This window comes from Saccostrea echinata, unplaced genomic scaffold, assembly GCF_033153115.1.
Source record: "Saccostrea echinata isolate AGI-Se365-2 ecotype Australia unplaced genomic scaffold, CSIRO_AGI_Sech_v1 ptg000034l, whole genome shotgun sequence".
NCBI classification, from domain to species: Eukaryota; Metazoa; Mollusca; class Bivalvia; order Ostreida; family Ostreidae; genus Saccostrea; species Saccostrea echinata.
Genome location: NW_026889783.1, coordinates 1,646,216 through 1,661,204, shown reverse-complemented (window position 1 = coordinate 1,661,204; position 14,989 = coordinate 1,646,216). Strand labels below are relative to the sequence as shown.

Below are 14,989 nucleotides of genomic sequence, written 5' to 3'. Positions count from 1 at the left end.
GTTGACTGAAAAAAACAGCAATATTTTTTTTTATTTCATGATTAAATGATACAAACTCATTAAGCAATCCATGCCATTTTACTTATTTACATTTGGTGAAGTCCTAGCCAAACGCAATGAGAGAAGCGGGGTTAAAATAAACATTAACAGTTGTATTAATGTGGAATTTTTTAATCTGCTTTAGGTGCGATGTAGAAAATACAAATATCGTGTACACATATAGGATTGATTTTGAATGGGATGGCATTATAAAGAAAAAAAGGACAACTTACAAGAAAAAAATCTTTGACCCCCCCCCCCCTCAAAAAAAGTAAAATTCTCCCATCTCCAAATTTTATTTGGGGGTGCATGTGTTAAAGTCCATTTACCGGGGAGGGGGGTATCTTTTCAATGAATATTTTTATAATACATTAAAAGTTAAAATTTACGTCCAGGAAAAAAAGTGTGAGGAGGCAGGCGGCTGCACCCCCACCCCACCCCAGATTTTATATGCTATGTTCAGGGCCACGATTTTTGTATCAATTTAAGATTTCCCGGTCTATTTTTAGTCCAATTTAGAAAAAATAAATCCATGTGTTCACCTGGAAGGTCACATACTATTTATAAGTATAGATTTATATAGAGGAACCAATTTTTAAAGATAAAACAAAACGTATACAACGTTATAGATGTACCTTTAAAAATTGGTTCATATATATATATATATATATATATATATATATATATATATATATATATATATATATATATATATATATATATATATATTACTGAGCGGTCATAAAAAAATCGATGTTTGACCGCAGAGTGAGATATTGGACCTGTCGATGAGATATTGGACCGCTTACGTCACACTGGGGGCGGGATCAGCTAAATCTTACTTGCATTCGTTGGTGTACATCATGAAAGCCAGCACAAGATATGTAAAAAAAAAATAAATAAATAAAAGGTACAACCTAACATCGGGCAAAATGCGTTTTGTCGACCCTTTGAACCAGATTGTTTGCCTTCGGCCGTTTGCATGGTTCTTGGGTACGACAAAACGCATGTTGCCCTCTGACCCAGTCAATAAATGTATATTATTTTTTTCTACAATATAGGATCTCACCCAATCACATAGAGAATGAACTAAAGTGCTTGTTTATAAGTAGCTAGATTCAGAACAGATTCAGAGAGCTGGAAAAAATCTTTCTGCACGTGATCTGTAGATCTAAGACATGTATGGAGGACAAAGAGCAGGCATCAAACATGACATAAAATCACTTCAGTTATTTTAAACAAGATTTTACGATTCATACGCGTATCATATCGTAAACTGTGTATTTATCTCCACCCTACAATGTATCAATACCGCTTACATCTCTTAATATTTTAGCAACATGTCCTTTACATATGTATCATGTTGAATTTACTAGGTGGAAATAAATAATTACAGTTCTCATGTACATTTTGATTTTTTACTGGATGGAGGTAAAAGGAAAATTTACAGTTCCCATGTGAATTTTGCATTTACCGCCACCTAGTAAATTCAAAATTTACTGCATGACATATAAATTAAGCTTATGTTGCAATTTCAGAAAAAAGTTAGATATTTCTAAGTACCCCCCCCCCCCCATTCGCCCCAAAATTTAAGTATATAATAGAGAACAGGTTCTTCATAGTTAGGTTCAGGAAGCTGGCAGAAAACTTGCATTCTTCCTGTAATATGACCAATGTCCAACTAAATGATATCATTATGCTTTATCCGAGGCTATTAAGTACATATCTAACAAATTATAATTTCTTTTCATCAAGGGTGATATTTATTTTGGCATATCGAGTACATGTATGTCCCTGATGCCAGCAATATAAATAAACGTCGCAGTTATTTTGTACCTCTCAGCTCCTATGTTACTTCTGACTTGGAAGGATAAAACATACAAAAACGATGTACTTAAAAAGTTTCTCGCATATTCTCTTCTCATAACAAATTACAAATGATGCATTAGAATTGACTTAAAACCAATATAAACTCGGATCAATAAGAGTGTTGCCCACGTTTATATTTAGAATTGACTTAAAACCAATATAAACTCGGATCAGTAAAGTGTTGTCCACGTTTATATTTAGTGTTCACACGTCATCTCATCATCAGACGTTTTATCAAAACTCGAAAATCGAAAAAAATGAAAAAGAGAAAAAATAATCAGGATTTGAATTCATATTGTAAATGCATTCACGGTTAATGTGGCTTATACTCGGTTACATGCGCGGATCTAGAGGGGGTCGGGCGGACCCCCCCCCCTTCGGAATTTGCAGAGCTATTAAAAGTATATACTGAAGAAATGAAAAATTGACTTTGGATCCTCCTTGAAAACGTGGACCCCACCATCACCACCACGAAATAGGTGTTTTTCACGTTTGGGAAATGGATTTTACCTTTTTTTTTATTTTGCTTGTCAAGGAATTTTGGGGTTGGAAATTTTTTTGACTAAGATGGACCCCCCCCCCCTGGAAAAAATTCCTGGATCCACGCCTGGGTTAAATGTTCATACATGTGTATAAATGTGCATACATTTAGTGATCCAAAAGACAAAAACATAAATTATTTTATAAAGAGTGTTCACAAGTACTGTTACAGTATATTTTATGTTAAAGCAATATGAGCTGCAACTTTGATGTCGGAAATTTTTGTTGCAACATTGTAATTAACTATTTCAATGAAAGGAAAAAAAAGAACGTTTATAAACTTCTGTTGTTTATATTTGCGATGAAAGAACTATTATAAAGCTTTGGTTGAAGCAGAATTATTACATTATTGTCCTGTACATGTACAATATTTATTCCTTATATATTTCTATATATTCGATTGTACAGAAGTCTTTCTTCAGAAACAATTTAATACTTTATTTAGATTAAATTTATCAAAAAAGGCTCAAATTACATTAAAAAAATATCAAAATAGCCTATTTAGCACAATCAAATTTTAAAAAATGCACCTCATATTGCTTTAAAGAAACAAATGGGAAAACACAAAAATTAGCTCATATCAACAATGTCACGTAATTCCCCATCGTCGCAAGCCACGGGTTTTGTGTCCATTCTATTTCCACAAACGTGGAAATAGAATGGACACAAAACCCGTGGCTTGCGACGATGGTAATTCCCATGGCTACTCCAACATTCCATAGTACATCTAGGTCAGATGCAACATCCGGAGCAGACTAATGACGACATGCATCTAGATAATGCTTCATCCATTCACGTTTGACCAAGCTATGACATAAATACCTGTGGACGGAAAGGTCATATAGATGATTTTACCTTGGCATTCATTCCAATATAGGCCACGTATGGAGCATCTGAAGCCGGAAGAAAAGTAGTACACATGGTTAATGGATCAACTCCAAAACCTCTAGCAAGTCAATGATAATCAGAAAATATAGGTCAGATGCAGCATCTGGAGCAAGTCAAGCACTGTATACGTGCATGCTCTATCATTATTCCAAGTAAGGTCATATAACTGACCAGATCCAAAACCTTAACGTTAGTCAACGGAAGTAATAGTTGGAAGGTCTATAAAGTTTTTTCTCAACATTACATCATCAAACTGCTTTGAGTTTCGATCAAACTTAAAATAAGAATAAAAAAACCAAAACCTGTTTTCAGTGGTATGGGCATTTGTTGGACTTAAATGACAACTTGTAAAATGCGAACATAGTGTAAAAATTTTCCTGTATGGGTATTTTTTTAAATAATGTATAATTAAGATTTTCTTTAAAAAATCTTGATGGAAATCTTAGTCATTGTAATATGGTTAATTACATTCACACCGAAATTAAAATTATATTTTGAGAACAGCTTCATGACGTTGGGATAGTGGATAGAAGGAAAAAAAACTAAAGCAAGTTTTTGTAGCTGTTTTGTGGCATTGGCATAAAAGCAATTCATGAGGTAGAGTGACGAGTCATTTGGGCTTATTTCACACAGACAGATTATTATATTTAGCTTTAAATTCTCTTAATTCTACAACCTTAATGGAACAGAAAGAGCACCCTCAACTTGACAAAATTGGTCCCCATTTTAGGATTAATGTAATGAGCTGCACAAGTATGGAAAAGAAAATCTTAACAGGCTGGTCGACACATTACTCGGACTGTGGGAAAGGAATGGTCATCTGAATCAAAAGTCTACGTGAACACCACACAGTAACAGAATGACATAGCAAGAGATGACTGCTGTTTAAATACGTCTTTGGCAATAAAAATACGTCATGTAACAAAACATTTATGTGATCCAGACTTGGTAATTCTCCATAATACTCATCAATTCCTGTATGTAATGATCGCAACACTAAGAAATTACGCTAACTCAAACTTTTTTTTTTTGCTGAGAATGCAATTCAAAAAACCTTGTAAAAGCTGATGACCATTAGAAATGTTTATAACCTGTAATTGTTGTTCCTGGCTTTTTTTAAAAGAGCAATTACGGAAGCAGCGTTCTTTCAACTCATTGAGCCAAAAATATAATGTAAACAGTATTGCTAGAGGAATATTTAACTCTTCCAATCTACTTAATAAACATCGAAAAACATCTTAGAAAATGTAATAACTTTTATTTTTTGTTGAATGATATGATGAAAATGTAAAAACATAAATACGTGAGATGAGAAATCAGCAACCTCTAAGCCTACTCGTTCTATAACAACGCTTCGCTATCTCTCATTATAACGTTAACAAACTGAACTATACGTGGCATTTTCGTTAAAAAGGCACATCATTAGCAATATATAAAAATACTATATATGTAAAACATCAGTCTGTCACTTCATCACAGATCGTTGTATAATCTTTGTAATCCGCTGACCTTGGACGAAGTTAAATGGCGTCACTGATCACTATGGAAACTATGAAAGCCCTTCACGCTGCATACCGAATGCAACTTGGGGTGATCTGCACTCTGTTGTAGCTCCACGACAGTCGAGGATTTCAAGAAAGACATTTTTTTTTCAAACTACTCATTTATCGATGGCGTTATCAGAAGTCTCTATCCCAACCTGTGACGTCATCTGGTGGAGGATCATCGTCCTCATCCGGGTAGTCGTCAAAATTTGAGGTATCTGTTGCCGACTTTACCTGTAAAACGGACAAAGTATGCTTTTGAATAATCACATATCAAGAATACATATTAGTATCCCTTCATCAGCACACACTCCCCAGAAGGTGATACATTGTCCATCGTCGGATATACCCACGGAGGATCTCGTCTTTTACTCAAATCGAAGGAAAATTGTCGTATGTAATTAATGTGTGCGGGTCATTTGATTGGTTGGATTGCAAATAAATCCACTCACCAGTGCATTTCGCAGTTTGAGAAAGGTACTCCCATATAATTTCTTACTGGTATTTGATATGTGACCTTTACGATTTGTCTTGAGTCGTTTTAAAACAAAATATGCACCTTTCAACGAGCGTAAAGATATTAAGCATAAATAGCAAACTAATATACGTATTTTCAATATCGAAGATTCCAATTTTCTGATTGGTTGTCTGTAATCAACAAATTAGCATATTTTACGACGATATTTTGGTGAGGTTGCCCACGGGTGATGAGTAAGAGACGAGATCACCCGTGGGTATCCGACGATGTAAATTGTCTCCTATAAAGGAGAATGAAAGGAAACATTCTATCGACAAAACAAATTTAAATTTTATTATTTACTTACATGAGGAGTAATTGGAGGTTTTAATGTCCTCTTCTTTAGTCCATCCCAGTTAAAGCCTTCGAACCATTTGTGTTTTTGGATCTCTCGAATTCCCCCTCTGCCAAACCCTAGTCTGTCAGATGGCGTCTCACGACACAGTTTTTTAATAAGATTTTGGGCGTTTTTGCTGATTTTTCTCGAAAAATCAATGGCGTCAATGCCTTTTAAGATAATGTTGTAAGTTTTCATAGGATCCTGTCCTGAAAATGGTGGGCTAAAAAAAAAAAAGAAAAAAAATTGAAATGTAGCCACCCGATAATTTAATTACTTGCATTTTGTGTAACAGTGTGTAAACCTTAAAATGTCTGTACCTTCCTGTGAGGAGTTCAAACATGAGGATCCCTAAGGACCAGAAGTCCGCCGATATGTCGTGCCCTTTATTGAGGATTATTTCTGGAGCCACATATTCTGGGGTCCCACAGAATGTCCATGTTTTCCTTCCTAGACCAACCTTCTTAGCGAAACCAAAGTCAACCTGTATCGAAAGATACCAGAGTTAAAGAATGTAAGAACATGTATAAAATATCTGTTATGTACACGTCAGCAAGGATACGGTCATAAAAAAGTTCATAAAGTTCTTCACTTGTTCCTCTTGGTCATTCAATTTGGAATTGGGGGTACTCTAATAAAACCCCCAAAATGTGGGTATGCTGTAATTATATGGACCTAATTGTTCCTTACCAGTTTGACGTATCCCTGAGAATCTAGAAGTAAATTTTCTGGCTTGAGATCTCTGTAGACAATGCCCTTGGCATGCAGATAGGCGAAGGCTTCCACAACACAACCCGTGTAAAACCTTGTGGTGGCGTCATCAAAAGAACCCCTATAACAGATCGTTTGTTATTTTCATCTTATTTACCTCTAAAAGGTAACATTTTTTACTTTAACATTTTATACTCACTTATCTCGGAGTACAGTCCACAATTCTCCACCTAAACACACCTCCAGTAACATGTAAAGGTACTTCCGGTCTTTAAAAGTTCGATATAACCTATAAGAATTTACATATTAAATAATAGGATTACTTATCAAGAAAGAAAAAAAAATAGAAAACACGATATTGAGAATCATGCCAAACAAAACTGTACCTGACGATGAATTCAGAGCGAGACTCTGACATGATTTTCTTCTCGTTCATAATGTGTTCCTGCTGCCTCGTTTCCACTATGTGGTGCTTTTTAAGAATTTTTAGGGCAAATGTTCGAGACGTATCATTGTTGACTTGAACCTAAAAATACAGAATTTAAAGAAAATACAATTGTGTATTTAAATGAAGCAACAGTGGGGGGGATCAACATTTGACATAATGAAACTGCAGCTAAAGACTTTACTCAGAAAAAAGGGGCCCCCTCCCCTGTCTTACTGGCCGGTGTTTGTCTCCCTACATTAGTGTAGTACTTAGTACCAGTATTATATCGAGTCACTAATATATAATCTTTCTCAGGCCATTTCGTCAACTAGAAATTTTCTGTATAATAAATAAATGTGTAAACAAATTGGCAGTTATGTCTGTTGTCGAGATTTCACACTCATACACGTCATTCAGTCATTGAAATAGAGAGGCATAAAATACGAGAGTTTGATATGTACTAGTATTTTCTATCATTATAAAGAGTAGTGATGAATCTATCATTATAAAGAGTAGTGATGAAATGTTTATGTTCTTAATGCCTTTATGTCTTCAAAGGAGACCTCTGACTTGAACAGCTGACGATGAAAAAAGCTGTATTCTGTCAAAGACGATTAGCGAAAGCTGATTATCAGACATGAAACAAAGCGTCTTCAGAATGTAATAAATGTGGATCGTTACTAGTTTTTCCCCAATTTACATGCCAAAGTTAGCGGGTATCGCACTTATTACACCTGGTTTTTTTCGCTATTGGAATCTTTATATAACCAAGTTAATTATTTATACAATTAAACTGTTCGGGCTTGCAGCTTTGACTTGGCAGAAATACATTCCAGTGACTGAAGATGAAGTGCGACAAGCCTTCACACTCTGAAAATCCCCTGATCAAACTCAGCAGACGACACATCCACCGACCAGTTATGACGTCATTTCGCACTTTTAAACTACGGGGAAGGTATTTGATTTCAACAGTGCAGATTGTGAGTATGGGAAATCTGCACCTTATCACCGATGGATATCAAAGGGCGCGACACTGACCTCACAAAGAACATCAGACCCGAACTCTATCTGTGTTCTTTAATTCTTTTTCACTGACGGATGAAAAAAAGATCCATTGAGGTCATTAAAAACAGTGCACTATTCATTAACTAATTTCCAAGTCAGGATTCCAAAAGCGTTAATTGTCATGTGCATTATCTGCAAGTTGCTTCATTACAGTGCCCTAATTTAATAATTGATAATTACAAAAATATTTCCGAAAAGAATTGTCGGTTAAAAAAGACCTCCAGCGGAGTTTTTTTTTAATGTTAACTTTACTTCAAAATTATTGAAAGCCCTGTGCTGAGTGATCAGTTTTCAGTCGCTTTTGAAAATAATTATTATAACGGTATCCTTCTCTATTATAAAACTGTCATTTTTACTATTCCAAATGTAATGGGGGAAAATCCATGAACTGTCAATTTGGGTTTGTTGCAGCCAGCTACAGACGATCAAGTTTAATGACACGGATTTACATAGAACCGGGAGGAAGGCAAAATGTGTGTGTATGTAACAAAAAATTGCTAGAATACTTCTTCATTTTATTCTAGCATTTCAGCCAATGTGTACACACAGGCCACGTGCTACACACATTGTTGGCTTGATGACGCGACCTCTACGTAAAGAATGGCCATTTCAGCAGATGATCTGACTCACAATGTCGTAATAGTGCACGTAAAAAAAATTTAAATTTTTTGTACGAGAATAAAATCAAAATGTCTCTAAACTGTTATATACGGTAACATTTATTACAAATTGCTTTTCAGGAATCTAACTTGAATAGGTAATTCGTAAGAAAAATACAAACAAGTCCTACTTGTCCGATCTGTTACTCGGTCGGAAATATTTACGACTAACCGGTTACAAAATAATATTCGATTGTCATCCCTATGATCCCACGTCTAAATATTTCCCGAGGTCCCGTGTTTTATGCCCTGTTCTCAGATTTGTACTGTTTGAACGTTCTTTTTTTAGATCGATCACCTTTGTCATTATACACATGATTTCCACAAGAAAGGAAATTTTACCAGTTCAACCCTGCCAAAGCCACCGACTCCAAGAGTTGCGACAATACTGAGATCGCTCAACTTCAGTTTCATTAACTCTTGATCAGCCCTGAAATAACAGAAATAAACCCGTGAACTCTGATGACACTGATAAACTGTCAGGTTACAAATAAATAATATGGTGTTACCATGGAAGTGACGTAAGTAGTACTCACACGGCCTTCTCCTCGTCATCCTCGTACACGCGCTTAAGTTCATCAAGGTCACTTATCAGCTGCGAATACGATCTTAAAAAATGAAATACATATGAATAAATATTTAGAATAATTTTTAGAAATAAACTTCTCTTCTTCAGAATTTTTAACTCCATAAATAATATGATCAAAAAGTATACACAGATAACATTTAACTAATAGTTTACAATGAGTTCCGTTCTACACGTCTTCTTTATGTTTACTGAACAGAATATTACTTACTCTCTGTCAATGACGAGACAATCCACCCCTGATGGATCCGTCGCCACAATGTTAGCTGTTCTAACATCCTCCCTACAACAAAAAATTAAGATGAGTATGTTATTACATAATAAGAATGGGAACCAAAGGGACTTTTTACGGAGATATGAACTGTTTGATGTCTGCAATGTTCTGTAGTTGTTGATAGAAGTTTTACTGATCTATCACGCAACGGATTTCGCATCAATAAAACAACAAACTTCCGCAACAAAACAAGCCAAGTCTGAATTTCATATAGAATGAGCATGCACGTAGGACAAAGACTGGGCTTAGATTGGCATCAAATTAGCTGCCTATAACTGAAGACAGAAACCGTTTCGATCAGTCAAATCGCTTTTCATGCCAGGTTCTGGGCTAATTTTAGGAAAATGACTCACTGATTCTCGATTTAGATCTATCATATATCTCTTGAGTATTTATTATTGCAGACAGATTCAAGGAACGATCTCTTTGAATCAATAATTTTAAAGAGGAACGAGAGAGTAAATGTTTTAAGATTATATGTAATTGTTGATATTACTTGAATCATTCCTCAGATGTGTGAAAGAAATTTACAGAGTAACACGCGGAGAAATCAAAGAATAACTGAAAAACAGAACCAAAACTTATCACGTGATTAAGTTCGAACTATTCGCATTTGATCAGTAGATTTTTTAGTAAGCAGCAACAGCTTTAAGATTATGGGTTAATTCAATTAGAATAACAGTTAACTAATTGGGTTCGTAAGAACAAGTACAGCGTTAATGAGACCGTAAAATAAAACGGTGCAATTTTGTGAAACATTTTACGTTCTACCTCGATACATTTACAGTCACTAATTACAATATCTAATTACTGGATGATGACCGATTTTACAGCATCTGTTACCCCCAGAGTACTAAGTTTAAGTATGTCGTACGATTTCTTCTTATTGTTAACATGCTGTGAACTTAACTAATTTTTTCAAGGTAGCAGCATAGTTTAACAGTCTTTCACTGCTTTAAATAATTGAAAAGATAGACCAGTAGGTATAGAGAACAATAAAATTAACCAGAACTGCCATTCGGAACCTTCTAACGGCTTTTAGGAATACACCCTTTCCCGCCAGAAAGCAAAATGCCATTTCTTCTTAAAATTTCTGGTAAATTGGAAAACGATGTCGATAAGAAATTCATGGGAAGAAAATGACTATTTTATCAAATTTTTAAAAGATCGGTAAAATATTAATATCCATGATAAGAATTATGTCTACATTTCCAACCTAAGCACAGTGGTATATTTCATTTTAATAATTGCTGTTTATATTGAGTCCTGACAAATTGTGATCCTCCTTAAAAACCACATGTTACAGAAGGTCATGATTTTTTGTTAAATGAGGCAACACCCCAAGGTCTCAGAAAAAATGTACTTAACTTTTTTTATTCATTTTAAAAGTTCTTGTTCATAGGGGCTGCCAGTGCTATACTCGAATTCTACATAAAATCAAACCATTTACATAAAAATCCTAAAAAATTCTTGGGGATTTACATTCCTTGTATTTCAAGACTGACTTTGGCGCCTCCAAAGGCTTAAATAAATGAAACATTTTAGAACAGTATTTGAATAAATAAACTTATAAAGTTGTCTAATTAACACTATTAGTGTCAGATTCCATGAAAACCAAGAGTTGTAGTTTAAGTCTTTTGAACTGAGTTTATATTTCTACTCAAAGCACATCTGCTTACTCTGAGAATTGATTTAATCAATTAAAGGAGTTTTCGAATACAAAACTCGTAACATGCATGTGGCTGTTTGGGTGCACGTACACGTACACGTACCCTTGTAGTGCACGTTCCCCGAAGAACTCTCCCTTCTGTAAGCAGCGTATCAACTGTTCATCACCAGTCTTAGAATGACGTCTGGTCACCTTCACCTGTGCAAACAGAGAACCAGTCAGGATTAGTCATACATCAAACCTTTAACATCCTGCTTCTATCAATGGGGTTTTGAAGGTTGTGGCCAAACATAACCTTGAACGATAAGGCCAGTGTAATCGGGATGGGAGGGGGATTCTAACTATGGAGATAAGATGATAAAGTGCCTTCCTTGTTTTCCTGAAATCAATGTGAAATCTGCCTTTTTGTCTTTTTGTTTGTAAACATCAGTTTATCAAATCTCATTCGAAAAAGCTGGCTGTTCGATTCATCTATGGTTAAAGGCAAAGCTACTTAGATATTTGCGCTTATTATACAGCCTGCATCATTAATACGTCAGCTGTCCGATATAAACAAACTGGCAAACTTTCACTCCCCCCCCCCCCCCAAAAAAAAATCAAATATGGGTATACCTTGCCCTTGGCTATAATGTAGAAAGTGTCTCCTCGTGCTCCTTGACGAATGATGTATTCCCCATTATTGTAATGAGCCTGCAATAGATAGCATGACATTAAGTTAAAAGTTGTGCTGTGTACAATTTTGATTATAATTTGTGCAACTTTAACGAAAAACAAGATAAAATTCGGTAAATAATTATGCACTGGCAGAAGCCATATAATTCTTACTGAACAGCAGAAGTTTTATTAAAGATATATCACGGATACATTTGTATACAGTGTACTCTAACGATTCTCAATCCCAGCTGTAATATAGATATTTAAACTGCATGATATATTCTAAGGATAGTTAAAAAATCAAAATTTCTGAAGCCCATAGAGATTTTAGAGGTGATAATAAAAAGGGTCCTCTGTTCGATTTGAAATACTCAAATTAACAAAATCATTAGCACGAAATTAAACTATTTCAAAAGAGAGAAAGTAATGCGCAAATATTGAAATAAGTGATGTATTGTTCAATACAGTCCGTCTCTGAATATCTTTCAGGAAGGTTAAATTTTGTTTACACTGGCATATGGCAAAAAGCAAAGATAGTGAGGGCTTATCATTAGCAATGATGTTAGCTGACAAAATCTTAAGATAGCAGCTATAAGCAAACAAATATATATCATTATAGTTCACGTCTGCACTAAAACCCAATGAGCAATGCATCACTTTCCTCTAGAATAACTACTACGAAATGTGCGTCTATTTACAAGAAGTACAAGATAAACAAGCGACAACTGATCGACCCCATGCGATGAGAGAAGATAGTTATAAAAAGAAATCGTCCAGCATAGGTAGAGGGTTCACCGGGAGGGTTACTGGGACAGTTCAAAAACCATCAACACTGCAGCAACAAGGAAGTCAAGTGTAAACAAGTACTGTGGCACGCACCTGCCCCTGTGTATTCGGTAATCAGTGCCTTCACCATATACAAGGTGTGCAAATTTGTAAACTTGCTCTACTGAAACGTTTATTGCCGTTATGAAATATTTGACAAAAGTTGCCAGAATATATGGCAAAAAAGATAAACATTGACTTCATCAGTTAGCTCTGCTTTTGATCATTATAACAGAAGAGTTGAAGAGAATAAGAAAAGTACAACAAGTGGTAGACCAATGGTATTACTAGCTTAGATGATAAAAGCTGACTGCATTCAAAGAATAGTGATAATGCTGACTGAATTATTGTTGCAGATTTTAGGTACCAAAATTTAATTTTTCGATTTACGTTAACATTTTAACCAACACCTCAATATGTACAAAGATTTCAATCGATCTATGCAATAGATAAGCACTGGTAACAACTTTCACCTGAAATTCATCGTAATATCAAAGTAAAGGTGTTTATTTGTAAGATTGCACCAATTTTACAGAGGATGCTGCTACATCATTTTATTTATTTAAAGCAAAATCCAACTAATTTTAAAGAATTTCATCTTTTCGCAATTTCAACCTCTGAGCAGAGCTTTATTTTGATCATTTATCACCTCTTAAGATTGAGGCAATAGCGTCTTTGATACCGACCAAAATTGTCTAAGGTCTATCAACAATGTTCTTTCTGTAGAATTTCTTAGCACTTTCTTCGTTGGCTCAGTTTTGCAAGGTCAATGTGACTAGACAAATGGTTATGATGACTAACAAGAGACACTGATACAAACGTTATACGACGGCTTAATCAATTCTTATGAATATCACCGTGTGAAGTGCACCCCAAATAAACAAATTCTCCCTGTCTAGATAAGAATGCCCAGTAAAGTGTACTAATTGGGTCAGTCGCTGTCTCGAATTTTCGCCGTTAAGGAGCATGGACGTAGAGCAAAGAGAGTCTTGCGACAACACAAAGGTTGATCGTCATCGCTTCCTAGCGATACCTGCTGGTCTCGCTATCACTCCTCTCTCGTGTTTGCCCTACAGTTTAGCTAAGTGACTTTGATGTGAACAATTGACATTTTGTTTATAAAGGTTATCTGTGAAAAGGAACTGTATATAAATTTCTATTTCTTTTTTCCTTAAAAGTGTCTATTGTTTAATGAGTGGTTCTTTATTTTCCTTCGTTTAAGGAACGGTTTAGGAGCTTGGACCACTTTTTTGTTAACAGTAAGAGTTTGTAAACCAGGTATTTCTTCATGTCAGAAAAATATCAGCCATAAAATTTGCATAATCTCTGAACACACAATCAAAAATTTCTTATACAATTTGTAGAATATAACAGGTTCTCAAGACGGGGCGTTGTTAAAAATTTAATCCTGACCCCAATTTCACCGAATAAATAAATCCTATTTTGTTTCTTTTTTCAAAGATCTTTAAGTGAGTAAAAATTGGAGCTTTCAAACTTTTCAAAGTAAATAAATGAACTAGTAATAAACAGGTGTCCTCCTGAAAACAGCGGTTCACTAACGATTTATGAAGGAGTATCAATTTATCTAACTAAAGTGATTCTAAATGGATACATTTCCGATGTAAAAGAAAAAAAATTCTATCAAATTCGTAATCCCCCTAATTCATCAACCTATCGCCTATGGAGGGTTAAAGACTTTTAATCAATTTATTTACCTGCACAAAAAAAAACCCAAAACAAAACACTCAAATATTTATTTCGAGTGCTATATAATGATTATATATATATATATATATATATATATATATATATATATATATAAGATCAGTTTCTCATTTAAGATCAGCGGCCCGTTTTACAAAAGAACTTACGACTAAGACCAGAAACTTACTTGGTTGTAAAATCTTGAAAAAAACATTGATTTCTGTTATAAATTGCTTGCATAAAATGTCTTCCTAAATTATTTTTAAAAAGATTAAATCATTTTTAAATTAATGTAAAATAGGAAGTTATTGGCAAAATAACATTTTGGTCTTAGTCGTAAGTTCTTTTGTATAACGGGGCCCAGGTTCTCCTCCATTTTTTCGAATTAACCACAAAAATTCGTTATTGCAACAACACTTACGAAATTGAATGTGTTTTATATGTGTAACCTTCACCGAAAAAGAAAGTTTCGGCTAAACTGATTAGTGGCAAGTGGTTTGTTTTGCATTCAAGAAACAAGTTTAAAACGTTAATTGGAAGACAAAACTCTAGCATGGGCGTATAAGAACAAGGCCTGCTTGAAATCATATAACATCATTAGTGAACAGTCGATCAGACCCTCACTGCTTAAATCACACAATAAATTCCTTGTGCCCCACTTTTTTTTGCATATAATTCTCT

The 14,989-nt window shown here is 34.8% G+C and overlaps 2 protein-coding genes across 3 annotated transcripts in view; both read right to left on the bottom strand.

Moving 5' to 3' along the window:
* Nucleotides 1-14,989, bottom strand: part of LOC133199523 (ubiquitin-conjugating enzyme E2 D2B-like) — a 236,971-nt gene that overhangs the window by 127,665 nt on the left and 94,317 nt on the right. The gene's annotated exons all lie outside the window — the stretch shown is intronic.
* The window catches only part of LOC133199513 (cGMP-dependent protein kinase 1-like), a 43,716-nt gene continuing 33,551 nt past the window's right edge, over nt 4,825-14,989 (bottom strand). For both annotated transcript variants that reach the window (XM_061335322.1, XM_061335323.1), the window contains exons 6-16: nt 11,738-11,815; nt 11,229-11,323; nt 9,394-9,465; nt 9,133-9,204; nt 8,939-9,026; nt 6,832-6,971; nt 6,645-6,734; nt 6,425-6,566; nt 6,055-6,218; nt 5,705-5,957; nt 4,825-5,114 (exon numbers count right to left, since the gene is read on the bottom strand). In XM_061335322.1, the coding sequence (XP_061191306.1) occupies nt 5,016-5,114; nt 5,705-5,957; nt 6,055-6,218; nt 6,425-6,566; nt 6,645-6,734; nt 6,832-6,971; nt 8,939-9,026; nt 9,133-9,204; nt 9,394-9,465; nt 11,229-11,323; nt 11,738-11,815 (1,293 nt within the window). In that variant the 3' untranslated portion in view covers nt 4,825-5,015. The remainder of the gene's footprint in view (nt 5,115-5,704; nt 5,958-6,054; nt 6,219-6,424; nt 6,567-6,644; nt 6,735-6,831; nt 6,972-8,938; nt 9,027-9,132; nt 9,205-9,393; nt 9,466-11,228; nt 11,324-11,737; nt 11,816-14,989) is intronic.